Source organism: Salmo salar, chromosome 17 (genome assembly GCF_965601325.2).
Source record: "Salmo salar chromosome 17, fSalSal1, whole genome shotgun sequence".
Classification (NCBI taxonomy): domain Eukaryota; kingdom Metazoa; phylum Chordata; class Actinopteri; order Salmoniformes; family Salmonidae; genus Salmo; species Salmo salar.
Window position 1 is genome coordinate 28,842,828 of NC_138307.1, and position 27,828 is coordinate 28,870,655.

General features: G+C 47.9%; 1 protein-coding gene across 5 annotated transcripts; it reads left to right on the forward strand.

Moving 5' to 3' along the window:
- Positions 1–27,577, forward strand: LOC106575909 (cullin-4A). 5 transcript variants are annotated; one of them, XM_082963743.1, is made up of 19 exons: positions 8–637; positions 1,286–1,401; positions 3,045–3,148; positions 5,878–5,947; positions 6,065–6,138; positions 6,405–6,567; positions 7,187–7,276; positions 7,418–7,500; positions 7,655–7,722; positions 9,115–9,233; positions 10,194–10,386; positions 10,580–10,795; positions 13,276–13,361; positions 15,978–16,085; positions 16,387–16,500; positions 19,460–19,565; positions 24,008–24,180; positions 25,113–25,265; positions 26,806–27,577. In XM_082963743.1, the coding sequence occupies exons 1-19, from the start codon at positions 496–498 to the stop codon at positions 26,899–26,901; spliced, it is 2,274 nt and encodes a 757-aa protein (XP_082819869.1). In that variant the 5' UTR covers positions 8–495; the 3' UTR covers positions 26,902–27,577. The 5 variants fall into 5 exon arrangements, with proteins under 5 accessions (XP_045555519.1, XP_045555521.1, XP_082819870.1 ...); XM_082963744.1 differs by lacking the exons at positions 19,460–19,565; positions 24,008–24,180; positions 25,113–25,265; positions 26,806–27,577 and adding an exon at positions 16,729–16,866 and having other exon boundaries at positions 3–637; XM_082963745.1 differs by lacking the exons at positions 19,460–19,565; positions 24,008–24,180; positions 25,113–25,265; positions 26,806–27,577 and adding an exon at positions 17,266–17,325 and having other exon boundaries at positions 4–637.
- The last annotated feature ends 251 nt before the right edge of the window (positions 27,578–27,828 follow it).

Sequence of the window (27,828 nt, forward strand, 5' to 3'; positions counted from 1 at the left end):
CAAGATGCACTTGTCAAGGGGGGTGTAGAAAGCCATTTTGTTATGTTTGCTATGTGGCTAGCGCCACATCTCCAGCGGTAGCATAATGCTGGATCATTTCAGATTGAATATAGCTTTTAATTTGTTTCACACATGGAAGTCTGAAATATATAACATTTAATATTTGCCTAATTTTAATACGGGCCAGGGAGGGACGCAGCGGATATACTAAATTGTTTGATTCGCTAACGCGTTAGCTTACTTGAACGAAATCTAATTTTCAGTTGTTCGGTTCATCCAAAGGTTTCCCTGAGTTTTATGGCTTTGGTCTAAGTATCTACTTTTGCTCAAGTGAGGGATCGGACTAAGTGGTGCATCGTAAATGATTTAAGAAACAAGGTCAGAGTTGTATAATCCAACTTTAGGCTCGTTTGAGAGGACGAGTAGAAGTGCCGCTGACAGGCTAACGTTAGCTAACAACTCTTCACAACAACGGCCCTCTGCATTAATCTAATAATGGCAGAAGACATACGACAGGACAAGAAAGCAAACTTCTCTGCTCTGACGGAGCACAACAACAACGGAGTGACGAAGATTTCTGGCCTGGCCTCCAACAAAACTGGCGCCTCCAAGAAATTAGTTATTAAAAATTTCAAAGGTAACGCGTGCTGAATAGCTAGCTAGCTAAACGTTATTTAGCCGTTTTGCCTGACAATCAACTATCTGTTAGTAATTGGCTAACTAGTTAACTCTACTTATGTAACTCCCCATAAATGGCAGCGTAACTAAAGTTCATATTTGAAAGTTGTCCATGATGGCCAGCTGGGTAGCCTAGGACGTTTCTAGACCAAGTTAGCTTGTGACATATTTGAAGCAATTGATAGCCATGGCATGTAAACAACAGAATATTCCGTTGCAACCAGACCCTGGAAATATTGCTCAACTCTGTTTACGTCATCTAGCTAACTTTACCAAGCTAATGACATTCTGGCAGAATAAATATATATATATATATAGATATATATATATATATATATATATATATATATATATATATATTTGCATCCTATTACATTTTTGACATTTGTTGACTGTCCCTGCCAGATATTTACATATGGTTGAGCATGCAAACAATAGTGAACTGTTTACAAACAATATTCTCCTTGTTTACAAATAAACTTTACATTTCTCCTCATTTAAATGAGGTACCCAGCTAGAGGCTTAAAAAAACCAATGGTTGCATTGATTGTCTGTCTAACCATTTTGCTTTACCTTGGTGTGGCGTAACTGTGTTGTGTGTTCCCAGACAGGCCAAAGCTAGCGGACAACTACACTGAGGACACCTGGCTGAAGCTGAGGGATGCGGTAGGAGCCATCCAGAACAGCACCTCCATCAAGTACAACCTGGAGGAACTCTACCAGGTCAGGCCTAAAGCATCAAACATCATGCACACAGTGGCACTTTCAGGACATGAAACGCATCGTTTGTGGAGAGCTACAGCCCATATTTGCCTTTCTAAAATAGGCCAAGTTCATGTGCCCACCGGGCCTTGATGACATGCCTATAGCCAAGTCCGTGTTTCCATGTGAATAATATGTACCGATATGGGCACTTTTATTGTCTGCATCTGTATGACACCATTACTCCAGCTGTCTTGTCATGTGACCTGCTGTTCGCCCTTTACTGTCTGTATCTGTACCATTACTCCAGCTGTCTTGTCATGTGACCTGCTGTTCACCCTTTACTGTCTGTATCTGTACCATTACTCCAGCTGTCTTGTCATGTGACCTGCTGTTCACCCTTTACTGTCTGTATCTGTACCATTACTCCAGCTGTCTTGTCATGTGACCTGCTGTTCACCCTTTACTGTCTGTATCTGTACCATTACTCCAGCTGTCTTGTCATGTGACCTGCTGGTTGTCCTTTACTGTCTGTATCTGTACCATTACTCCAGCTGTCTTGTCATGTGACCTGCTGTTCACCCTTTACTGTCTGTATCTGTACCATTACTCCAGCTGTCTTGTCATGTGACCTGCTGTTCACCCTTTACTGTCTGTATCTGTACCATTACTCCAGCTGTCTTGTCATGTGACCTGCTGGTTGCCCCAGCCAGTCTGGGTTGGTGGTGCCAGTCTGGGTCGGTGGTGCCAACTGACACCCTATTCCCTATGTGGTGTACTATTTAGGGTATAGGGTGCCATTTGGGACGTTACCCGATTCCAACTGGGGCAGCATAGATCGGTCCTAGGACACACTGCCTCTCTAGTCTCAAAGTATTGGAGAGGAGCGCTGCTCCATGCCAACCAGCAGGTTCTGTAGCTCACATCAGCAGTCAGTATACCCAACCACCGTGCTGACCATTCACCAGCCTGTTGACTTGGTTAACCCTATCACTCTGACCATTCACCAGCCTGTTGACTTGGTTAACCCTATCACTCTGACCATTCACCAGCCTGTTGACTTGGTTAACCCTATCACTCTGACCATTCACCAGCCTGTTGACTTGGTTAACCCTATCACTCTGACCATTCACCAGCCTGTTGACTTGGTTAACCCTATCACTCTGACCGTTCACCAGCCTGTTGACTTGGTTAACCCTATCACTCTGACCGTTCACCAGCCTGTTGACTTGGTTAACCCTATCACTCTGACCATTCACCAGCCTGTTGACTTGGTTCACCCTATCACTCTGACCATTCACCAGCCTGTTGACTTGGTTCACCCTATCACTCTGACCATTCACCAGCCTGTTGACTTGGTTCACCCTATCACTCTGACCATTCACCAGCCTGTTGACTTGGTTCACCCTATCACTCTGACCATTCACCAGCCTGTTGACTTGGTTCACCCTATCACTCTGACCATTCACCAGCCTGTTGACTTGGTTAACCCTATCACTCTGACCATTCACCAGCCTGTTGACTTGGTTAACCCTATCACTCTGACCGTTCACCTGCCTGTTGACTTGGCTAATCCTGTCTTTCCTGTTATAAAGCCACTAAACAGGAAGGGATGACTTCCAGAATTGAGGAATACTTAGTATGTTTCCCTGTCTCTGTTTCAGGCGGTGGAGAACCTGTGTTCGTATAAAGTCTCCCCTACACTCTACAAGCAGCTGCGTCAGGTCTGTGAGGACCATGTCCAGGCCCAGATACATCAGTTCAGAGAATATCCTTCACACTGTGTGTCTGTGTCTTTGTGTGTGAAAGTGTGTTCCTATATCTTTGCCAGTGTGTGTGGATGTTTATAAAAGCCTGTTTGATAGGTTACAAGTCGACTTGATAAGAACATCTGTCATTTTTTATGCTGCATGACAGTGTCTCCTCTGAGGAGATAAACATGTTTTATAGAAATGTTGATTTGTATCGCTGCACCTTGTTTCTTGGCTATTTACATTGTTTTGTTCACAACCTACGTTGTTTTTCAATGTTTGGCTTTGCTTCAACTACCAGTGAAGACGTCAGACTAGTCTACTGTGTTATAACCTGGCTGGTTCCAGCCCTGAATACTGATTGGCTGACAGCCGTGGTATGACATAACATTTTTTACTGCTCTAATTACGTTGATAACCAGTTTATAATATCAATGAGGCGCCTCAGGGATTTGTGGTATATGGCCAATATACCTCAGCTAAGAGCTGTATCCAGGCACCCTGTGATGTGTTGTGCCTAAGAACAGCCCTTAGCTGTTGTATATTGGCCATATACCACACCTCGGGCCTTATTGCTTAAATATTTCACAGGCACACTGTCACAGACCATCCAGCGGCTGGAATACCATCATTGCCACGATAACCTTGGCCTGGGTCTCTCTGATAACACTTGTTTATCTGGTTAGTTGTGACTGGTGGGGCTTAAAAGGAACCTGGCAGCCTCCTGTCTTAGAGCTGTCTTCTCAGCAGGCTGCTGTGTAGTAGTCTCTCTGTACCAGCTGTATGTCTTCTCAGCAGGCTGCTGTGTAGTAGTCTCTCTGTACCAGCTGTATGTCTTCTCAGCAGGCTGCTGTGTAGTAGTCTCTCTGTACCAGCTGTATGTCTTCTCAGCAGGCTGCTGTGTAGTAGTCTCTCTGTACCAGCTGTATGTCTTCTCAGCAGGCTGCTGTGTAGTAGTCTCTCTGTACCAGCTCTATGTCTTCTCAGCAGGCTGCTGTGTAGTAGTCTCTCTGTACCAGCTGTATGTCTTCTCAGCAGGCCGCTGTGTAGTAGTCTCTCTGTACCAGCTGTATGTCTTCTCAGCAGGCTGCTGTGTAGTAGTCTCTCTGTACCAGCTGTATGTCTTCTCAGCGGGCTGCTGTGTAGTAGTCTCTCTGTACCAGCTGTATGTCTTCTCAGCAGGCTGCTGTGTAGTAGTCTCTCTGTACCAGCTGTATGTCTTCTCAGCAGGCTGCTGTGTAGTAGTCTCTCTGTACCAGCTGTATGTCTTCTCAGCGGGCTGCTGTGTAGTAGTCTCTCTGTACCAGCTGTATGTCTTCTCAGCAGGCTGCTGTGTAGTAGTCTCTCTGTACCAGCTGTATGTCTTCTCAGCAGGCTGCTGTGTAGTAGTCTCTCTGTACCAGCTGTATGTCTTCTCAGCAGGCTGCTGTGTAGTAGTCTCTCTGTACCAGCTGTATGTCTTCTCAGCGGGCTGCTGTGTAGTAGTCTCTCTGTACCAGCTGTATGTCTTCTCAGCGGGCTGCTGTGTAGTAGTCTCTCTGTACCAGCTGTATGTCTTCTCAGCAGGCTGCTGTGTAGTAGTCTCTCTGTACCAGCTGTATGTCTTCTCAGCAGGCTGCTGTGTAGTAGTCTCTCTGTACCAGCTGTATGTCTTCTCAGCAGGCTGCTGTGTAGTAGTCTCTCTGTACCAGCTCTATGTCTTCTCAGCAGGCTGCTGTGTAGTAGTCTCTCTGTACCAGTTCTATGTCTTCTCAGCGGGCCGCTGTGTAGTAGTCTCTCTGTACCAGCTGTATGTCTTCTCAGCAGGCTGCTGTGTAGTAGTCTCTCTGTACCAGCTGTATGTCTTCTCAGCAGGCCGCTGTGTAGTAGTCTCTCTGTACCAGCTCTATGTCTTCTCAGCGGGCCGCTGTGTAGTAGTCTCTCTGTACCAGCTGTATGTCTTCTCAGCAGGCCGCTGTGTAGTAGTCTCTCTGTACCAGCTCTATGTCTTCTCAGCAGGCTGCTGTGTAGTAGTCTCTCTGTACCAGCTGTATGTCTTCTCAGCAGGCTGCTGTGTAGTAGTCTCTCTGTACCAGCTGTATGTCTTCTCAGCAGGCTGCTGTGTAGTAGTCTCTCTGTACCAGCTGTATGTCTTCTCAGCGGGCTGCTGTGTAGTAGTCTCTCTGTACCAGCTCTATGTCTTCTCAGCGGGCCGCTGTGTAGTAGTCTCTCTGTACCAGCTGTATGTCTTCTCAGCAGGCCGCTGTGTAGTAGTCTCTCTGTACCAGCTGTATGTCTTCTCAGCGGGCCGCTGTGTAGTAGTCTCTCTGTTCCACTACGTTTGACATGTTGTTCATTTAGCAGACACTCTTATCAGAGATACTAACAGGAGAAATTAGGTTTACGGTGCTTTGCTTAATGGCACATAGACATATTTTCTCCTAGTCGGCTCGGTATTCTAACCAGCAGCTTTCTGGTTACTGGCCCAACTCTCCTAACCGCTAGGCTACCTGCCGCCCAGGGGGCACTTTGGACCTCTTCAGCCAGCTAGCTGCATACAGCGACACGCTGCTTGGACTGATGGTACATAAAACAACAATGAACATCCCTGTAACGGGGATCTCTATAAACTAACTACAGTTTGTAGTCATCGGAAGGTCATGTTTTTTAACCACAACCTGGTGCGACCCAAGGCCCCGTCCAAAGAGAGAGTGTTTGACTGTTGTTTGATTGAATTGAGGCCTGTTCCTTAACCTTAGCGCCTCACAGAGTCCCTGGACAGCCTGTCTTTCCTGAAGAGGATGAACCGATGCTGGCAGGACCACTGCAGACAGACGGTTAGTCAGACAGCCTTTATCTCACCTTTGTGTTTATCATGTGACATTTCATCTGTCTAAAGTGTATGTTGTAGATTAGTCTGATGTAAGTGTGTTGTGTAACCTGGTTTACTGCAGATCATGATCCGGAGTATCTTTCTGTTCCTGGATCGTACCTACGTGCTCCAGAACTCCCTGCTCCCCTCCATCTGGTAAGAGCCTTGTCCACTAGCTATTAGAAACACACACATTCATCCATTCTCTGGCAAACGGCTTTTCCTGTTCTGAGATGGGCAACGTTTGTTTCTGTCCTCTGACAGAGACCATGTCTGAAATGGTTCCCTATTCCTTACGTAGTGCACTACCTTTGACTAGGTCCTGATTGGGCTAAAAGAGTTCACTGTGTAGGAAATAGGGTGCCATTTGGGATGCAGACCATTACTGTTCACCGTCCACCGTGACTGTGTGTGTTCCACAGGGATACCGGGCTGGAACTCTTCCGGAACCACATCGTGAGCGACGGGGCTGTCCAGAAGCGCACGGTCGATGGGATCCTGGAACAGATCGAACGTGAACGCAACGGGGAGACCGTGGACCGCAGCCTTCTCCGCAGCCTACTGGGCATGCTCTCAGATCTGCAGGTGATTGGTCAATGCTTCATAAAGCTTGTCTTACCATTTGGCCAATGAACCAATCAAGTCAAGGCAGTCAATTGCTAGTCATATGAGTGCATTTTCTTAGCAGTCTAAAACTATTGTTCCATAGGCAGATAGTATGTAGATTCTCTAATCTCCTGGTGTCTATTGTCTCTCTCCTCAGGTCTATGTAGATTCTCTAATCTCCTGGTGTCTATTGTCTCTCTCCTCAGGTCTATGTAGATTCTCTGATCTCCTGGTGTCTATTGTCTCTCTCCTCAGGTCTATGTAGATTCTCTGATCTCCTGGTGTCTATTGTCTCTCTCCTCAGGTCTATGTAGATTCTCTGATCTCCTGGTGTCTATTGTCTCTCTCCTCAGGTCTATGTAGATTCTCTGATCTCCTGGTGTCTATTGTCTCTCTCCTCAGGTCTATGTAGATTCTCTGATCTCCTGGTGTCTATTGTCTCTCTCCTCAGGTCTATGTAGATTCTCTGATCTCCTGGTGTCTATTGTCTCTCTCCTCAGGTCTATGTAGATTCTCTGATCTCCTGGTGTCTATTGTCTCTCTCCTCAGGTCTATGTAGATTCTCTGATCTCCTGGTGTCTATTGTCTCTCTCCTCAGGTGTATAAAGAGTCGTTTGAGGAGCGTTTTTTGATGGAGACTAACAGACTGTACGCTGCAGAGGGACAGAGGCTGATGCAGGAACGAGATGTGAGTGACAGCCGCCAATCAAGTGCTTTAATTCCATATTATGACCACGCCCCTATATAGATGGCATACCTGGCTTTCTCCTAGTGACGGTCATAAGTGACGTGTGTGTGTGTGTGTGCGTCCGTCCGTCCGTCCGTCCAGGTGCCGGAGTACCTGCATCACGTGGCTCGTCGGTTGGAAGAAGAGAACGATCGTGTCATCAGCTACCTCGACCAGAGCACTCAGTAAGACCCGCCTCTTCCTCCACACCCCTTAGACTGACAGGCCTGTGGTCCAATCAGAGTACACTAGATCATCTCACAGATTTGAACCACTTTACTTTCTCTTTCACCCCCTCCATCTCTTTATCATGTCTCTCTCTCTGTTTGTATTCAACAGGAAGCCACTTATCTCTAATGTAGAGAAGCAGCTGCTTGGAGAACACATGACGGCCATCTTACAGAAAGGTATCTATCAGCAGTATGTGATATTGACCCTCTCCTCCAGGTCTCAGTATTCTGTTAGACGGTAACCGGGTGATATTGACCCTCTCCTCCAGGTCTCAGTATTCTGTTAGACGGTAACCGGGTGATATTGACCCTCTCCTCCAGGTCTCAGTATTCTGTTAGACGGTAACCGGATGATATTGACCCTCCCCTCCAGGTCTCAGTATTCTGTTAGACGGTAACCGGGTGATATTGACCCTCTCCTCCAGGTCTCAGTATTCTGTTAGATGGTAACCGGGTGATATTGACCCTCTCCTCCAGGTCTCAGTATTCTGTTAGACGGTAACCGGGTGATATTGACCCTCTCCTCCAGGTCTCAGTATTCTGTTAGATGGTAACCGGGTGATATTGACCCTCTCCTCCAGGTCTCAGTATTCTGTTAGATGGTAACCGGGTGATATTGACCCTCTCATCCAGGTCTCAGTATTCTGTTAGACGGTAACCGGGTGATATTGACCCTCCCCTCCAGGTCTCAGTATTCTGTTAGACGGTAACCGGGTGATATTGACCCTCTCCTCCAGGTCTCAGTATTCTGTTAGATGGTAACCGGGTGATATTGACCCTCTCCTCCAGGTCTCAGTATTCTGTTAGATGGTAACCGGGTGATATTGACCCTCTCCTCCAGGTCTCAGTATTCTGTTAGATGGTAACCGGGTGATATTGACCCTCTCCTCCAGGTCTCAGTATTCTGTTAGACGGTAACCGGGTGATATTGACCCTCTCCTCCAGGTCTCAGTATTCTGTTAGATGGTAACCGGGTGATATTGACCCTCTCCTCCAGGTCTCAGTATTCTGTTAGATGGTAACCGGGTGATATTGACCCTCTCCTCCAGGTCTCAATATTCTGTTAGATGGTAACCGGGTGATATTGACCCTCTCCTCCAGGTCTCAGTATTCTGTTAGATGGTAACCGGGTGATATTGACCCTCCCCTCCAGGTCTCAGTATTCTGTTAGATGGTAACCGGGTGATATTGACCCTCCCCTCCAGGTTTCAGTATTCTGTTAGATGGTAACCGGGTGATATTGACCCTCCCCTCCAGGTTTCAGTATTCTGTTAGACGGTAACCGGGTGATATTGACCCTCTCATCCAGGTCTCAGTATTCTGTTAGACGGTAACCGGGTGATATTGACCCTCTCCTCCAGGTCTCAGTATTCTGTTAGATGGTAACCGGGTGATATTGACCCTCCCCTCCAGGTCTCAGTATTCTGTTAGATGGTAACCGGGTGATATTGACCCTCCCCTCCAGGTCTCAGTATTCTGTTAGATGGTAACCGGGTGATATTGACCCTCTCCTCCAGGTCTCAATATTCTGTTAGATGGTAACCGGGTGATATTGACCCTCTCCTCCAGGTCTCAGTATTCTGTTAGATGGTAACCGGGTGATGGAGCTGGCTCTGCTCTACCAGCTCTTCAGTAAGGTGAAGGGAGGACTCCCCACTCTGCTGCAGCACTGGAGAGACTACATCAAGGTACGCTCTCTGTCTCGCTCTCCTCTCTCTATACTACTCTCACTCGATCTCCTCTCTCTCCTGTCTCTCCTCTCTCTATACTACTCTCTCTCCGGTCTCTCTCTCTCTCCTGTCTCTCCTGTCTCTCCTCTCTATACTACTCTCACTCGGTCTCTCTCTCTCCTGTCTCTCCTCTCTCTATACTACTCTCTCTCCGGTGTCTCTCTCTCCTGTCTCTCCTCTCTCTATACTACTCTCTCTCCGGTGTCTCTCTCTCCTGTCTCTCCTCTCTCTATACTACTCTCTCTCCGGTGTCTCTCTCTCCTGTCTCTCCTCTCTCTATACTACTCTCTCTCCGGTGTCTCTCTCTCCTGTCTCTCCTCTCTCTATACTACTCTCTCTCCGGTGTCTCTCTCTCCTGTCTCTCCTCTCTCTATACTACTCTCTCTCCGGTGTCTCTCTCTCCTGTCTCTCCTCTCTCTATACTACTCTCTCTCCGGTGTCTCTCTCTCCTGTCTCTCCTCTCTCTATACTACTCTCTCTCCGGTGTCTCTCTCTCCTGTCTCTCCTCTCTCTATACTACTCTCTCTCCGGTGTCTCTCTCTCCTGTCTCTCCTCTCTCTATACTACTCTCTCTCCGGTGTCTCTCTCTCCTGTCTCTCCTCTCTCTATACTACTCTCTCTCCGGTCTCTCTCTCTCTCCTGTCTCTCCTCTCTATACTACTCTCTCTATACTACTCTCACTCGGTCTCTCTCTCTCTCCTGTCTCTCCTCTCTATACTACTCTCTCTCCGGTGTCTCTCTCTCCTGTCTCTCCTCTCTCTATACTACTCTCTCTCCGGTGTCTCTCTCTCCTGTCTCTCCTCTCTCTATACTACTCTCACTCGGTCTCTCTCTCTCTCCTGTCTCTGCTTTCTTTATACTACTCTCACTCTGAAAGACTTCTATTGATTCCTTTCTCACTGAGATGTCTCCTAACAGAGTTTTGGTGGTGAGATTGTGGGCACCCCAGAGAAGGATAAGGACATGGTTCAAGACCTGTTGGACTTTAAGGATAAGATGGACAACGTGGCTCAGGGCTGTTTCAACAGAAACGAGAGCTTCATCAACGCTATGAAGGAGGCCTTTGAAGCTTTCATCAACAACAGACCCAACAAACCTGCTGAACTCATCGGTGAGGACAAGACCGCTGTGTGTGTGTGTGTGTGTGTGTGGCAAAGAGTCAGGGCAGGAGATATTTAAAGGCACCTACCTGGAATCTTAAAACGAATTGCTTATAATACCAGTCAGAGGTCCAACGCCTGGTATGTTGATATGAGTGTTTCCTGTATGTTTTATCTAACTGGCGATGTCCTGTCTCTGCACAGCGAAGTACGTGGACTGTAAATTGCGGGCGGGCAACAAGGAAGCTACCGAGGAGGAGATGGAGAGGATTCTAGACAAGATCATGATCATCTTCCGCTTCATCCATGGGAAGGATGTGTTCGAGGCCTTTTATAAGAAGGACCTTGCCAAACGCCTGCTGGTTGGGAAGAGTGCCTCCGTGGACGCTGAGAAGTCCATGCTGTCCAAACTCAAACACGGTAAGTTGTCCAAACACTATGATAACGGGATACAATGCAGTGATCTCCAATGCAGTGTTATGATATGTGTTGTAGCAGGCTTTGTCTGTGGGTAGGGACTAAAACTAACTTTTTGGTCTACCAGCCACTCCAGTTTTATTACCAGACAAAATATTGTTTTGTTACAAAAGAAACCAATGAGCAAGCTTTGTAATACTTCCAAAACAAATGTATTACTAGTAAGAAGTGATGTGGTATAGTGCTAATCATTTGAACAAACCTTTTTAACCAAAATATCGCAGATGAGACATGTTAAGCCGCCCCTTTAAGGGCGGCAGGTTACCGTGGCAACGATGGTACTCCAGCTGCTGCTGCCTGTGAGATATTAGAGTAGATGGTCTGACTCGTAGCTGACGTCTTCACTGGCAGATGAAGCAAAGTCAAACATTGAAACTCAAACGTAGCTTGTGAACAAAACAATGTAAATAGCCAAGGAACACAAGTTCTCACTTCAGTGGACTTTCCAGTAAATTAGACTTCTATGCCTGTGCATCTTGAGCACTTTCAATCCCAGTGTTCACAGCTCCCCAGCCAGGCATTGTTGCTGTGCCTCACTGGATATATATATATTTTAGAGGATACCTAGTTCTTTGTGATTATCTACCATCTGAAACAAAACGACACAGTTACTGCATCATTTATTTAGTTATAAATGTTCTCCTACTTGACTTCTAACTACATGTTTATTTGTAAATGTAAGTGAAATGCTCGAGCTCTGTTGCCCTGACCACCCACCAACATGGCTGGTGACATGGACGTCTCTACCCACCAACATGGCTGGTGACATGGACGTCTCTACCCACCAACATGGCTGGTGACATGGACGTCTCTACCCACCAACATGGCTGGTGACATGGACGTCTCTACCCACCAACATGGCTGGTGACATGGACGTCTCTACCCACCAACATGGCTGGTGACATGGACGTTTCTACCCACCAACATGGCTGGTGACATGGACGTCTCTACCCACCAACATGGCTGGTGACATGGACGTCTCTACCCACCAACATGGCTGGTGACATGGACGTCTCTACCCACCAACATGGCTGGTGACATAGACGTCTCTACCCACCAACATGGCTGGTGACATGGACGTCTCTACCCACCAACATGGCTGGTGACATGGACGTCTCTACCCGCCAACATGGCTGGTGACATGGACGTCTCTACCCACCAACATGGCTGGTGACATGGACGTCTCTACCCGCCAACATGGCTGGTGACATAGACATCTCTACCCACCAACATGGCTGGTGACATGGACGTCTCTACCCACCAACATGGCTGGTGACATGGACGTCTCTACCCGCCAACATGGCTGGTGACATGGACGTCTCTACCCGCCAACATGGCTGGTGACATGGACGTCTCTACCCGCCAACATGGCTGGTGAAATAGACATCTCACCCACCAACATGGCTGGTGACATGGACGTCTCTACCCGCCAACATGGCTGGTGAAATAGACATCTCACCCACCAACATGGCTGGTGACATGGACGTCTCTACCCGCCAACATGGCTGGTGACATGGACGTCTCTACCCGCCAACATGGCTGGTGACATGGACGTCTCTACCCGCCAACATGGCTGGTGACATGGACGTCTCTACCCGCCAACATGGCTGGTGACATAGACGTCTCTACCCGCCAACATGGCTGGTGACATGGACGTCTCTACCCGCCAACATGGCTGGTGACATGGACGTCTCTACCCGCCAACATGGCTGGTGACATGGACGTCTCTACCCGCCAACATGGCTGGTGACATGGACGTCTCTACCCGCCAACATGGCTGGTGACATGGACGTCTCTACCCACCAACATGGCTGGTGACATGGACGTCTCTACCCACCAACATGGCTGGTGACATGGACGTCTCTAATGGCTGGTGACATGGACGTCTCTACCCGCCAATGTCAAAATCTACCCGCATTTGGCCGGTGTTTTTATTTTAGGCCCTGTGTCTGTGGGATAATGTCAAATGTCCTCCGGCAGATTCTGATTGTTGCCTCAGCAGGGAGGTTAGCCCATCGGTGGTTTGTCACTACCGCTGGTGTGTGACTGTAAACCACCACCACAGTCAACAGGTCATGCAATGTATTTAAGCAGTAAGGCCTGTAGCAGGTGTGGTATAGGGCCAATATACCATGGCTAAGGGCTGTTCTTAAGCACGACGCAACGCGGAGTGCCTGGATACAGCCGTTAGCCGTGGTATATTGGCCATATACCACAAACCCCTGAGGTGCCTTATTGCTATTATAAACAAGTTATCAACGTAATTAGAGCAGTAGAAATAAATGTGTTGTCATACCCGTGGTATACGGTCTGATATACCACGGCTGTCAGCATTCAGGCCTGGAACCACCCCGTTTGTAATACTCTATAAAACTTGTTAACAGGAAGTGAGTGTGATGGTTTGTGACTTCCTGTCCCTGCAGAGTGTGGAGCGGCCTTCACCAGTAAGCTGGAGGGGATGTTTAAGGACATGGAGCTCTCCAAAGACGTCATGATCCAGTACAAACAGGTTAACACACACTCCTCAATATCACTGAAGTAGTTACTGTAATATACATTTACCACCAGGGAATCATAGGTTAACACACACTCCTCAATGTCACTGAAGTAGTTACTGTAATCATCCACGGATCTGGTCCCACCCAGCCGGACGCCCCCGGAATCATAGGTTAACACACACCTCCTCAATGTCACTGAAGTAGTTACTGTAATATACATTTACCACCAGGGAATCATAGGTTAACACACACTCCTCAATGTCACTGAAGTAGTTACTGTAATATACATTTACCACCAGGGAATCATAGGTTAACACACACTCCTCAATATCACTGAAGTAGTTACTGTAATATACATTTACCACCAGGGAATGATAGATGCCATCTGACTTGAGACAATGTTGTCGTCACTCCTCCGTGACGCTCGTCTTGTAGGTCAATTCCTCCGTGACGCTCGTCCCTCAACCCATCTGTCTTGTAGGTCACTCCTCCGTGACGCTCGTCCCTCAACCCATCTGTCTTGTAGGTCACTCCTCCGTGACGCTCGTCCCTCAACCCATCTGTCTTGTAGGTCACTCCTCCGTGACGCTCGTCCCTCAACCCATCTGTCTTGTAGGTCACTCCTCCGTGACGCTCGTCCCTCAACCCATCTGTCTTGTAGGTCACTCCTCCGTGACGTTCGTCCCTCAACCCTTCTGTCCTGTAGGACGTGGAACTCGTATTTGAATATTTAGTGTCCACCATTTTAAAATCAAAACATACTGTAGTACCTCATTGTTTTATTTCACTGCGCTCTCGGTATGACTCCATGAAATAGGAAGAATAACTAGCTAAATTATTACAAATGTTGTGACAGGGATTTATCAGTTTGCAATTGTGAGAAGGAAGAAAACGGGTATCTGTCTCCTGTACAAGTTGTGTGGCAGGACGTTGGTCACCAGTGCCGTGACTTTCAGCTGTGGAGCTGTTGTAGCTAGCCACCCTACTGACATGGCTACAGTTGTAGCTAGCCAGCCTACTGACATGGCTACAGTTGTAGCTAGCCAGCCTACTGACATGGCTACAGTTGTAGCTAGCTAGCCTACTGACATGGCTACAGTTGTAGCTAGCTAGCCTACTGACATGGCTACAGTTGTAGCTAGCTAGCCTACTGACATGGCTACAGTTGTAGCTAGCTAGCCTACTGACATGGCTACAGTTGTAGCTAGCTAGCCTACTGACATGGCTACAGTTGTAGCTAGCTAGCCTACTGACATGGCTACAGTTGTAGCTAGCTAGCCTACTGACATGGCTACAGTTGTAGCTAGCTAGCCTACTGACATGGCTACAGTTGTAGCTAGCTAGCCTACTGACATGGCTACAGTTGAAGTCGGAAGTTTACATACACTGAGGTTGGAGTCATTAAAACTCGTTTTTCAACCACTCCACAAATTTCTTGTTAACAAACTATAGCTTTGGCAAGTTGGTTAGGACATCTACTTTGTGCATCACACAAGTAATTTTTCCAACAATTGTTTACAGACAGATTATTTCACTTATAATTCACTGTCACAATTCCAGTGGGTCAGAAGTTTACAAACACTAAATTGACTGTGCCTTTAAACAGCTTGGAAAATTCCAGAAAATGTCATGGCTGTAGAAGCTTCTGATAGGATAATTGACATCATTTGAGTCAATTGGAGGTGTACCTGTGGATGTATTTCAAGGCCTACCTTCAAACTCAGTGCCTCTTTGCTTGATATCATGGGAAAATCAAAAGAAATCAGCCAAGAACTCAGAAAAAAAATGGTATTCGTCCACAAGTCTGGTTCATCCTTGGGAGCAATTTCCAAACGCCTGAAGGTACCACGTTCAGCTGTACAAAAAATAGTACGCAAGATTAAACACCATGGGACCACGCAGCCGTCATACCGCTCAGGAAGGAGACGCGTTCTGTCTCCTAGAGATGAACGTACTTTGGTGCGAAAAGTGCAAATCAATCCCAGAACAGCAGCAAAGGACCTTGTGAAGATGCTGGAGGAAACAGGTACAAAAGTATCTATATCCACAGTAAAACAAGTCCTATACCGACATAACCTGAAAGGCCGCTCAGCAAGGAAGAAGCCTCTGCTTCAAAACCGCCATAAAAAAGCCAGACTACGGTTTGCAACTGCACATGGGGACAAACATCAAACCTTTTGGAAAAACGTCCTGTGGTCTGATGAAACACAAATGGAACTGTTTGGCCATAATGACCATCGTTATGTTTGGAGGAAAAAGGGGGAGGCTTGCAAGCCGAAGAACACCATCCCAACCGTGAATCACGGGGGTGGCAGCATCATGTTGTGGGGGTGCTTTGCTGCAGGAGGGACTGGTGCACTTCACAAAATGGATGGCATCATGAGGATGGAAAATTGTGGATATATTGAAGCAACATCTCAAGACATCAGTCAGGAAGTTAAAGCTTGGTCACAAATGGGTCTTCCAAATGGACAATGACACAAAGCATACTTCCAAAGTTGTGGCAAAATGGCTTGAATGTATTGAATCAGGTTGTCTGTCTCCTCCAGTACATGAATGTATTGAATCAGGTTGTCTGTCTCCTCCAGTACATGAATGTATTGAATCAGGTTGTCTGTCTCCTCCAGTACACCCAGAACCAGAGTGAGCCCAGCCAGCTGGAGCTGACGGTCAACATCCTCACCATGGGCTACTGGCCCTCCTACACTCCTATGGAGGTCCACCTGCCCCCTGAGGTATGTCTGTCTGTCTGTGTGTGGTTGGGTGGTGTGTATGCTAGCAAAAAGTATTGAGGAAGGTATGAATCTAATCTGAGTGTTGGTTAGGTTTTATGAAGCCTATATAAAGTTTCTCTCCCCTCCCTCCTCACTCTTCCCCTCCCTCCTCGCTCTTCCCCTCCCTCCTCGCTCTTCCCCTCCCTCCTCGCTCTTCCCCTCCCTCCTCGCTCTTCCCCTCCCTCCTCGCTCTTCCCCTCCCTCCTCGCTCTTCCCCTCCCTCCTCGCTCTTCCCCTCCCTCCTCTCTCACGCTCTTCCCAGATGGTGAAGCTCCAGGAGGTATTCAAGCTGTTCTATCTGGGGAAACACAGTGGCAGGAAGCTCCAGTGGCAGCCCACCCTGGGCCACGCTGTTCTGAAGACTGAGTTTAAAGAGGTGAGACTGAAAGGGATCCCTACAATAGTGCTTCTCTGGTCCTCAAATACCCACCAGGTTAAACATGCTGGGATACAATAGAAATGGTAGGTGAAGACCAGAGCAACACTGTCCTAGAAGATGGGCAGCTTTCTTTGTTTGAAATGTTACATTTGTAATGTGTTTTTTTTACCAAGGAGCTGCAGGTCTCTGTTCCAGACGTGTCTCTAACTGTGTGTCTGTCTACAGGGTAAGAAGGAGCTGCAGGTCTCTGTTCCAGACGTCTCTAACTGTGTGTCTGTCTACAGGGTAAGAAGGAGCTGCAGGTCTCTGTTCCAGACGTCTCTAACTGTGTGTCTGTCTACAGGGTAAGAAGGAGCTGCAGGTCTCTGTTCCAGACGTGTCTCTAACTGTGTGTCTGTCTACAGGGTAAGAAGGAGCTGCAGGTCTCTGTTCCAGACGTCTCTAACTGTGTGTCTGTCTACAGGGTAAGAAGGAGCTGCAGGTCTCTGTTCCAGACGTGTCTCTAACTGTGTGTCTGTCTACAGGGTAAGAAGGAGCTGCAGGTCTCTGTTCCAGACGTCTCTAACTGTGTGTCTGTCTACAGGGTAAGAAGGAGCTGCAGGTCTCTGTTCCAGACGTCTCTAACTGTGTGTCTGTCTACAGGGTAAGAAGGAGCTGCAGGTCTCTGTTCCAGACGTGTCTCTAACTGTGTGTCTGTCTACAGGGTAAGAAGGAGCTGCAGGTCTCTGTTCCAGACGTCTCTAACTGTGTGTCTGTCTACAGGGTAAGAAGGAGCTGCAGGTCTCTCTGTTCCAGACGTGTCTCTAACTGTGTGTCTGTCTACAGGGTAAGAAGGAGCTGCAGGTCTCTGTTCCAGACGTCTCTAACTGTGTGTCTGTCTACAGGGTAAGAAGGAGCTGCAGGTCTCTGTTCCAGACGTGTCTCTAACTGTGTGTCTGTCTACAGGGTAAGAAGGAGCTGCAGGTCTCTGTTCCAGACGTGTCTCTAACTGTGTGTCTGTCTACAGGGTAAGAAGGAGCTGCAGGTCTCTGTTCCAGACGTCTCTAACTGTGTGTCTGTCTACAGGGTAAGAAGGAGCTGCAGGTCTCTGTTCCAGACGTGTCTCTAACTGTGTGTCTGTCTACAGGGTAAGAAGGAGCTGCAGGTCTCTGTTCCAGACGTGTCTCTAACTGTGTGTCTGTCTACAGGGTAAGAAGGAGCTGCAGGTCTCTCTGTTCCAGACGTGTCTCTAACTGTGTGTCTGTCTACAGGGTAAGAAGGAGCTGCAGGTCTCTGTTCCAGACGTCTCTAACTGTGTGTCTGTCTACAGGGTAAGAAGGAGCTGCAGGTCTCTGTTCCAGACGTGTCTCTAACTGTGTGTCTGTCTACAGGGTAAGAAGGAGCTGCAGGTCTCTGTTCCAGACGTGTCTCTAACTGTGTGTCTGTCTACAGGGTAAGAAGGAGCTGCAGGTCTCTCTGTTCCAGACGTGTCTCTAACTGTGTGTCTGTCTACAGGGTAAGAAGGAGCTGCAGGTCTCTGTTCCAGACGTGTCTCTAACTGTGTGTCTGTCTACAGGGTAAGAAGGAGCTGCAGGTCTCTGTTCCAGACGTGTCTCTAACTGTGTGTCTGTCTACAGGGTCAGAAGGAGCTGCAGGTCTCTGTTCCAGACGTCTCTAACTGTGTGTCTGTCTACAGGGTAAGAAGGAGCTGCAGGTCTCTGTTCCAGACGTGTCTCTAACTGTGTGTCTGTCTACAGGGTAAGAAGGAGCTGCAGGTCTCTGTTCCAGACGTGTCTCTAACTGTGTGTCTGTCTACAGGGTAAGAAGGAGCTGCAGGTCTCTGTTCCAGACGTGTCTCTAACTGTGTGTCTGTCTACAGGGTAAGAAGGAGCTGCAGGTCTCTGTTCCAGACGTGTCTCTAACTGTGTGTCTGTCTACAGGGTAAGAAGGAGCTGCAGGTCTCTGTTCCAGACGTGTCTCTAACTGTGTGTCTGTCTACAGGGTAAGAAGGAGCTGCAGGTCTATGTTCCAGACGTGTCTCTAACTGTGTGTCTGTCTACAGGGTAAGAAGGAGCTGCAGGTCTCTGTTCCAGACGTGTCTCTAACTGTGTGTCTGTCTACAGGGTAAGAAGGAGCTGCAGGTCTCTGTTCCAGACGTGTCTCTAACTGTGTGTCTGTCTACAGGGTAAGAAGGAGCTGCAGGTCTCTGTTCCAGACGTGTCTCTAACTGTGTGTCTGTCTACAGGGTAAGAAGGAGCTGCAGGTCTCTGTTCCAGACGTCTCTAACTGTGTGTCTGTCTACAGGGTAAGAAGGAGCTGCAGGTCTCTGTTCCAGACGTGTCTCTAACTGTGTGTCTGTCTACAGGGTAAGAAGGAGCTGCAGGTCTCTGTTCCAGACGTGTCTCTAACTGTGTGTCTGTCTACAGGGTAAGAAGGAGCTGCAGGTCTCTGTTCCAGACGTGTCTCTAACTGTGTGTCTGTCTACAGGGTAAGAAGGAGCTGCAGGTCTCTGTTCCAGACGTGTCTCTAACTGTGTGTCTGTCTACAGGGTAAGAAGGAGCTGCAGGTCTCTGTTCCAGACGTGTCTCTAACTGTGTGTCTGTCTACAGGGTCAGAAGGAGCTGCAGGTCTCTCTGTTCCAGACGTGTCTCTAACTGTGTGTCTGTCTACAGGGTAAGAAGGAGCTGCAGGTCTCTGTTCTAGACGTGTCTCTAACTGTGTGTCTGTCTACAGGGTAAGAAGGAGCTGCAGGTCTCTGTTCCAGACGTGTCTCTAACTGTGTGTCTGTCTACAGGGTAAGAAGGAGCTGCAGGTCTCTGTTCCAGACGTGTCTCTAACTGTGTGTCTGTCTACAGGGTAAGAAGGAGCTGCAGGTCTCTGTTCCAGACGTGTCTCTAACTGTGTGTCTGTCTACAGGGTAAGAAGGAGCTGCAGGTCTCTGTTCCAGACGTGTCTCTAACTGTGTGTCTGTCTACAGGGTAAGAAGGAGCTGCAGGTCTCTCTGTTCCAGACGTTGGTGCTACTGATGTTCAACGAGGGGGAGGAGTTCAGCGTGGAGGAGATCAAATCAGCCACTGGCATAGGTACAGCTCCTCCCTCTGTCTGTCTGTCTTCATAGGTACAGCTCCTCCCTCTGTCTGTCTGTCTTCATAGGTACAGCTCCTCCCTCTGTCTGTCTGTCTTCATAGGTACAGCTCCTCCCTCTGTCTGTCTGTCTTCATAGGTACAGCTCCTCCCTCTGTCCCTCTGTCCCTCTGTCTGTCTGTCCCTCTGTCTGTCTGTCCATCTGTCTGTCTGTCCGTCTGTCTGTCTTCATAGGTACAGCTTGTCCCTCTGTCTGTCTGTGTCTTCATAGGTACAGCTCCTCCCTCTGTCCCTCTCTGTCCCTCTCTGTCTGTCCCTCTGTCTGTCTGTCCATCTGTCTGTCTGTCCGTCTGTCTGTCTTCATAGGTACAGCTTGTCCCTCTGTCTGTCTGTGTCTTCATAGGTACAGCTTGTCCCTCTGTCGGTCTGTCTGTCTGTCTGTCTGTGTCTTCATAGGTACAGCTTGTCCCTCTGTCTGTCTGTGTCTTCATAGGTACAGCTTGTCCCTCTGTCTGTCTGTCTGTCTGTCTGTCTGTCTGTCTGTCTGTCTGTCTGTCTGTCTGTCTGTGTCTTCATAGGTACAGCTTGTCCCTCTGTCGGTCGGTCTGTCTGTCTGTCTGTCTGTCGGTCGGTCTGTCTGTCTGTGTCTTCATAGGTACAGCTTGTCCCTCTGTCTGTCTGTGTCTTCATAGGTACAGCTTGTCCCTCTGTCTGTCTGTCTGTCTGTCTGTCTGTCTGTCTGTGTCTTCATAGGTACAGCTTGTCCCTCTGTCGGTCTGTCTGTCTCTTCATAGGTACAGCTTGTCCCTCTGTCGGTCGGTCTGTCTGTCTGTGTCTTCATAGGTACAGCTTGTCTCTCTGTCGGTCGGTCTGTCTGTCTGTGTCTTCATAGGTACAGCTTGTCCCTCTGTCGGTCGGTCGGTCTGTCTGTCTTCATAGGTACAGCTTGTCTGTCTGTCTGTCTGTCGGTCTGTCTGTCGGTCGGTCTGTCTGTCTGTGTCTTCATAGGTACAGCTTGTCCCTCTGTCTGTCTGTCTGTGTCTTCATAGGTACAGCTTGTCCCTCTGTCGGTCTGTCTGTCTGTCTGTGTCTTCATAGGTACAGCTTGTCTGTGTCTTCATAGGTACAGCTTGTCTGTCTTCATAGGTACAGCTTGTCTGTCTTCATAGGTACAGCTTGTCTGTCTTCATAGGTACAGCTTGTCTGTCTTCATAGGTACAGCTTGTCTGTCTGTCTGTCTGTCTGTCTGTCTGTCTGTCTGTCTGTCTGTCTGTCTGTCTGTCTTCATAGGTACAGCTTGTCCCTCTGTCTGTCTGTGTCTTCATAGGTACAGCTTGTCCCTCTGTCGGTCTGTCTGTCTGTCTGTCTGTCTGTGTCTTCATAGGTACAGCTTGTCCCTCTGTCGGTCTGTCTGTCTGTCTCTGTCTGTCTGTCTGTCTTCATAGGTACAGCTTGTCCCTCTGTCTGTCTGTCTGTCTTCATAGGTACAGCTTGTCTGTCTGTCTGTCTGTCTGTCTGTCTGTCTGTCTGTCTGTCTGTCTGTCTGTCTGTCTGTGTCTTCATAGGTACAGCTTGTCCCTCTGTCGGTCTGTCTGTCGGTCGGTCTGTCTGTCTGTGTCTTCATAGGTACAGCTTGTCCCTCTGTCGGTCTGTCTGTCTGTGTCTTCATAGGTACAGCTTGTCCCTCTGTCTGTCTGTCTGTGTCTTCATAGGTACAGCTTGTCTGTCTTCATAGGTACAGCTTGTCTGTCTTCATAGGTACAGCTTGTCTGTCTTCATAGGTACAGCTTGTCTGTCTTCATAGGTACAGCTTGTCTGTCTTCATAGGTACAGCTTGTCTGTCTGTCTGTCTGTGTCTTCATAGGTACAGCTCCTCTGTCTGTCTGTCTGTCTGTCTGTCTGTCTTCATAGGTACAGCTTGTCCCTCTGTCTGTCTGTCTGTGTCTTCATAGGTACAGCTTGTCCTTCTGTCTGTCTGTGTCTTCATAGGTACAGCTTGTCCCTCTGTCGGTCTGTCTGTCTGTCTGTCTTCATAGGTACAGCTTGTCTGTCTTCATAGGTACAGCTTGTCTGTCTTCATAGGTACAGCTTGTCTGTCTTCATAGGTACTGTCTGTCTGTCTGTGTCTTCATAGGTACAGCTCCTGTCTGTCTGTCTGTCTTCATAGGTACAGCTTGTCTGTCTGTCTTCATAGGTACAGCTTGTCTTCATAGGTACAAAGGTCTACATGAATTTTCTCTGGTCCTTTCCTTAGATCAAACTAACTACTCTCCTTATTTATCTCCAGTTTAGATTGATTAGGATCCCCTTTAGCCGATGCCAATGGTGACAGCTAGTGTTACTGGGCTCCGACACATCATGAAGAAGACATTCCAGACTGATTTTACAATGTACAAACATTTAAACATTAACATGTAGTCTTGTCATTGTAACCAGAAAATAAAGTAACATCACGGCACCAGGCCTCTCCCCATGTGACCTGCCTGTTGTCTGTCCGTTCCACGTACATGTCAGTACACACACACACGTAGGTCACATGGGGAGAGTCGTGGTGCCGTGATGTTTGCTGTCCACTTGCGCTCTATAAGACGGAGGAGTTCCATGCAGTCATGGCTCTGTATAATACTGTACATTTGTTCTGGACCTGGGGACTGTAAAAAGACCCCTGGTGGCATGTCTGGTGTCAGTTGACTAAGCAAACCATTTGGAATTTCCAACAGTGTTTTTATAAAAACAAGAAGTGATGCAGTCAGTCTTTCCTCAGCTCTTAGCCAAGACAGACTGGCATGCATAGTTTCTACATTATCCCTCTGATTACAATGAAGAGCAAGACGTTCTGCTCTGTTCTGGGCCAGCTGCAGCTTAACTAGGTTTTTCTTTGTAGCACTTGACCACATGACTGGACAATAATCAAGATGAGATAAAACTAGAGCCTGCAGGACTTGCTTTGTGGAGTCAAAAAGCAGAGCATCTCTTTATTGCGGCTATTTAGTCTCCTCAACTTGTTCAACAGCCACACCATTCATTACCAGATTCAGCTGAGGTCTAGAACTTAGTGAATGATTTGTACCAAATACAATGCTCTTAGTTTTAGATGTTCAGGACCAGTTTATTACTGGCCACTCATTCCACAACAGACTGCAACTCTTTAAGGGTTTCAGTGACTTCACTAGCTGTGGTTTCTGATGTGTTTAAGGTTGAATCATCAGCATACATAGACACACATGCTTTGTTTAATGCCAGTGGCAGGTCATTGGTAAAAATATACTGAACAAAAAATGTAAACGCAACAATTTCAACAGTTTTACTGAGTTAGTTCATATAAGGAAATCGGTCAATTAAAATAAATAAATTAGGCCTGAATCTCTGGCGCAGCCAGTCCCAGCCAATCAGAATGAGGTTTTCCCCTCAAGGGCTTTAATACAGACAGAAATACTTGTCAGTTTCATCAGCTGTCTGGGTGGCTGGTCTCAGACTAACCTGCAGCTGTGGCAGTCCTGGGCTGGTGTGGTAACAGGTGGTCTGCTGTTGTGAGGCCAGCTGTGGCAGTCCTGGGCTGGTGTGGTAACAGGTGGTCTGCTGTTGTGAGGCCAGTTGGACGTACTGCCATATTATCTAAAACTACATTGGCTGCAGTTTATGGTAGATAAATGAACGTTCAATTCTCTGGCAACAGCTCTGGTGGATGTTCCTGCAGTCTGCATGCTAATTGCACACTCCCTCAAAACTTCAGACGTCTGTGGCATTGTGTTGTGACACAACTGCACATTTTAGTTGCCTTTTATTGTCCCCAGCACAAGGTGCTCCTGTGTAATGATCATGCTGTTTAATCAGCTTCTTGATAAGCCACACCTGTCAGGTGGATGGATTATCTTTGCAAAGGAGAAATGTTCACTAATGGGGATGTAAGCAAATTTGTGCACAAAATTTGAGAGAAATACGCTTTTTGTGGTTATGAAACTTTTCTGGGCTCTTATTTCTGCTCAGGAAACATGGAACCAACACTTGTTGTGTTTATATTTTTGTTCAGTATAGAAAAAGTAGAGGACTTCGAGCGGCCCTGCGGTACACCACACTTTACATGTTTGACATTAGAGAAGGTTTTATTAGATTACCATATCGTAGATTCAGAGCTGAGGTTAGAAAACCCACGTTTTCTCAACAACCGGTTAGGGTCAATAATATCAGGCTTCACTGAATTCTAACAGTACAGCTCCTGCAATCTGATCCATTTCTTTTAACCAGTCATTAGTGATTTGTGTCAGTACCGTACATGTTGAGTGCCCTTCACATCACCTTTATCTCTCTTCTACATTAATCTCATTGCGTATTTGGGGTAAATAACATTTTGGCTCATTCATGAAACGCAAGTAATTTCCCCAATTAAACTTGATGAAAGGAGGTAGTGTAACCGTGATCTGTGTCCCCTTTCCGTCCCCAGAGGAGGGTGAGTTGAGGCGTACCCTGCAGTCTCTGGCCTGTGGGAAGGCGCGCGTCCTCAATAAAAGTCCCCGGGGGAAGGACATAGAAGACGGAGACCGCTTCAACTTCAACAACGACTTCAGACACAAACTGTTCCGCATCAAGATCAACCAGATTCAGATGAAGGAAACGGTAGGGTTAACACCTCTCTCTGTCTCTGTGAAGGAAACGGTAGGGTTAACACCTCTCTCTGTCTCTGTGAAGGAAACGGTAGGGTTAACACCTCTCTCTGTCTCTGTGAAGGAAACGGTAGGGTTAACACCTCTCTCTGTCTCTGTGAAGGAAACGGTAGGGTTAACACCTCTCTCTGTCTCTGTGAAGGAAACGGTAGGGTTAACACCTCTCTCTGTCTCTGTGAAGGAAACGGTAGGGTTAACACCTCTCTGTCTCTGTGAAGGAAACGGTAGGGTTAACACCTCTCTGTCTCTGTGAAGGAAACGGTAGGGTTAACGCCTCTCTCTGTCTCTGTGAAGGAAACGTTAGGGTTAACGCCTCTCTCTGTCTCTGTGAAGGAAAATGGTAGGGTTAACGCCTCTCTCTGTCTCTGTGAAGGAAACGGTAGGGTTAACGCCTCTGTCTCTGTGAAGGAAACGGTAGTGTTAACGCCTCTCTCTGTCTCTGTGAAGGAAACGGTAGGGTTAACGCCTCTCTCTGTCTCTGTGAAGGAAACGGTAGGGTTAACGCCTCTCTCTGTCTCTGTGAAGGAAACGGTAGGGTTAACGCCTCTCTCTGTCTCTGTGAAGGAAACGGTACATTGTCAGGTCTGTGCCTGCCTGTTGAACAGAAAGGAGTGCTGACTCCTCTAATCATTCTGTTATATCAGACTAATTCATCCATATAATGGTGCTTTCCACTGAGGTTGACACCTCAAGTTCCCGTCATTTAAATCTTATTGCCTAAGTTTTGAGTTCTCCCTTGCCCATCATTGGAGGAAGTGTGGCCATCATGCATTCACACAGTCAACTCCAGAGTTGGAGTCATTTCATTCAGGAAGTGAAACGTTCACAGAAAATAAATGGTGAATTACAATTGTTTGTGTTGTTTCTCTGTGTGTGTGTGTCCAGGTGGAGGAGCAGGTGAGCACCACTGAGCGTGTGTTTCAGGACAGACAGTACCAGATCGACGCGGCCGTTGTACGCATCATGAAGATGAGGAAAACTCTGGGCCACAACCTGTTGGTGTCAGAACTATACAACCAGCTCAAGTTCCCTGTCAAGGTACTCTTTCATTTTCACTCTCTCATTTATTTTCTTTCGCGTTTGTTCTTTTTTTCCTACCCTGAAATATAGTCACATGCGAAACAGGCATTCACATCAAGTTAGCTGCACTGTATACCCTCAGCTCTAAGCTGCATATCCTTCAGTGTCATTCCTCTGTGTTCTCTCCTCAGTGTGTCATTCCTCTGTGTGTTCTCTCCTCAGTGTGTCATTCCTCTGTGTGTTCTCTCCTCAGCGTGTCATTCCTCTGTGTTCTCTCCTCAGTGTGTCATTCCTCTGTGTGTTCTCTCCTCAGTGTGTCATTCCTCTGTGTGTTCTCTCCTCAGTGTGTCATTCCTCTGTGTGTTCTCTCCTCAGTGTGTCATTCCTCTGTGTGTTCTCTCCTCAGCGTGTCATTCCTCTGTGTGTTCTCTCCTCAGCGTTCCATTCCTCTGTGTGTTCTCTCCTCAGCGTGTCATTCCTCTGTGTGTTCTCTCCTCAGTGTGTCATTCCTCTGTGTGTTCTCTCCTCAGCGTGTCATTCCTCTGTGTGTTCTCTCCTCAGCGTGTCATTCCTCTGTGTGTTCTCTCCTCAGTGTGTCATTCCTCTGTGTGTTCTCTCCTCAGCGTGTCATTCCTCTGTGTGTTCTCTCCTCAGTGTGTCATTCCTCTGTGTGTTCTCTCCTCAGTGTGTCATTCCTCTGTGTGTTCTCTCCTCAGCGTGTCATTCCTCTGTGTGTTCTCTCCTCAGTGTGTCATTCCTCTGTGTGTTCTCTCCTCAGTGTGTCATTCCTCTGTGTGTTCTCTCCTCAGCGTGTCATTCCTCTGTGTGTTCTCTCCTCAATGTGTCATTCCTCTGTGTGTTCTCTCCTCAGTGTGTCATTCCTCTGTGTGTTCTCTCCTCAGTGTGTCATTCCTCTGTGTGTTCTCTCCTCAGTGTGTCATTCCTCTGTGTGTTCTCTCCTCAGTGTGTCATTCCTCTGTGTGTTCTCTCCTCAGTGTGTCATTCCTCTGTGTGTTCTCTCCTCAGCGTGTCATTCCTCTGTGTGTTCTCTCCTCAGCGTGTCATTCCTCTGTGTGTTCTCTCCTCAGCGTGTCATTCCTCTGTGTGTTCTCTCCTCAGCGTGTCATTCCTCTGTGTGTTCTCTCCTCAGTCGTGTCATTCCTCTGTGTGTTCTCTCCTCAGCGTGTCATTCCTCTGTGTGTTCTCTCCTCAGCGTGTCATTCCTCTGTGTGTTCTCTCCTCAGCGTGTCATTCCTCTGTGTGTTCTCTCCTCAGCGTGTCATTCCCTCTGTGTGTTCTCTCCTCAGTCGTGTCATTCCTCTGTGTGTTCTCTCCTCAGTGTGTCATTCCTCTGTGTGTTCTCTCCTCAGTCGTGTCATTCCTCTGTGTGTTCTCTCCTCAGCGTGTCATTCCTCTGTGTGTTCTCTCCTCAGCGTGTCATTCCTCTGTGTGTTCTCTCCTCAGCGTGTCATTCCTCTGTGTGTTCTCTCCTCAGTCGTGTCATTCCTCTGTGTGTTCTCTCCTCAGCGTGTCATTCCTCTGTGTGTTCTCTCCACAGCCTGGAGACCTGAAGAAGCGGATTGAGTCGCTGATCGACAGAGACTACATGGAGAGAGACAAGGAGAGTCCCAACCAGTACCACTATGTGGCCTGAGGGGGGCGCCACCTCCATCCTCACCACCCCTCCGGTGCCCTGCCAGTGGGCTCAGCTAGTCAGCATCAGCTGTCCCTGATATAGCCCCACCCCTTCACCGCCCTTCTCCCCTGCTTCTGGGGCCCCAGCTCTGAGAGGGCCAGTCTGGAGGCCAGAGACCAACCTGGTCCAACACCAGCCCAGCCAACACCACCCTCGGGGTGGGGGAAGACTCAGGGCAGGCTGGGTCCTGGGGCTGGAGGAGTCTGTCTGGTGGGTGGAAGGCCGGCCGGCACAAATCACCGCTGACGATGCTAACAACAAGAACAATGTAGCACTTTCTCAAATGTGTTGTTTTGGGTGGGGGGGGGGGGCTGTGATCCATCCACATCTATCTTTATCAGTCTCAGTTCCACTGTAGTTTAGCTCCTGTTGATGATCTTTTTTCTGTGAGGTAACTTAACGTACCGGCCTGGGGTAACACTGGCAGTGTTGTCAGACGGTGCAGGAACAGTTTGGGGGGGTCACGTAGATACCGATACAAGGAGTGACAAGGGGAGGGATGATTTTGGGTCGGGGGACACTCTCCTGTGTTTTGATCAACACTTTCCACGCTCTGAATTTTGTAGACCAGATTGTATTCTTTGTAAGAGAGAGAAAGGAAACATGAATAAATTGATATTTAATGAAGAGTTAATTCATGGTGTGAACATCAAATGGATTGAGTACTTGTGTATAACATAAGTGGTGTGACTGAGTAGTTGGTTGACCTTGTGAGAAATAATCCTCGACTGAATCTCAAGTGTTCTCCGTTCATCCTTTCAACTGTGTTCACCAACATGATGTTAATGTGTGTCTATGGAGGGGCTCCGGGCCGACGGTGCGCGGCTCCGGGCCGACGGTGCGCGGCTCCGGGCCGACGGTGCGCGGCTCCGGGCCGACGGTGCG

What these genes read in the sequence shown, in the direction of transcription:
- LOC106575909 (XM_082963743.1), top strand. Translation starts at nt 496, where the DNA reads ATGGCAGAAGACATACGACAGGACAAGAAAGCAAACTTCTCTGCTCTG. An exon ending in AGGTCCACCTGCCCCCTGAG is followed by an intron (nt 16,086 to 16,386) that starts GTATGTCTGTCT and finishes CGCTCTTCCCAG; the next exon opens with ATGGTGAAGCTCCAGGAGGT. An exon ending in AGATTCAGATGAAGGAAACG is followed by an intron (nt 24,181 to 25,112) that starts GTAGGGTTAACA and finishes GTGTGTGTCCAG; the next exon opens with GTGGAGGAGCAGGTGAGCAC.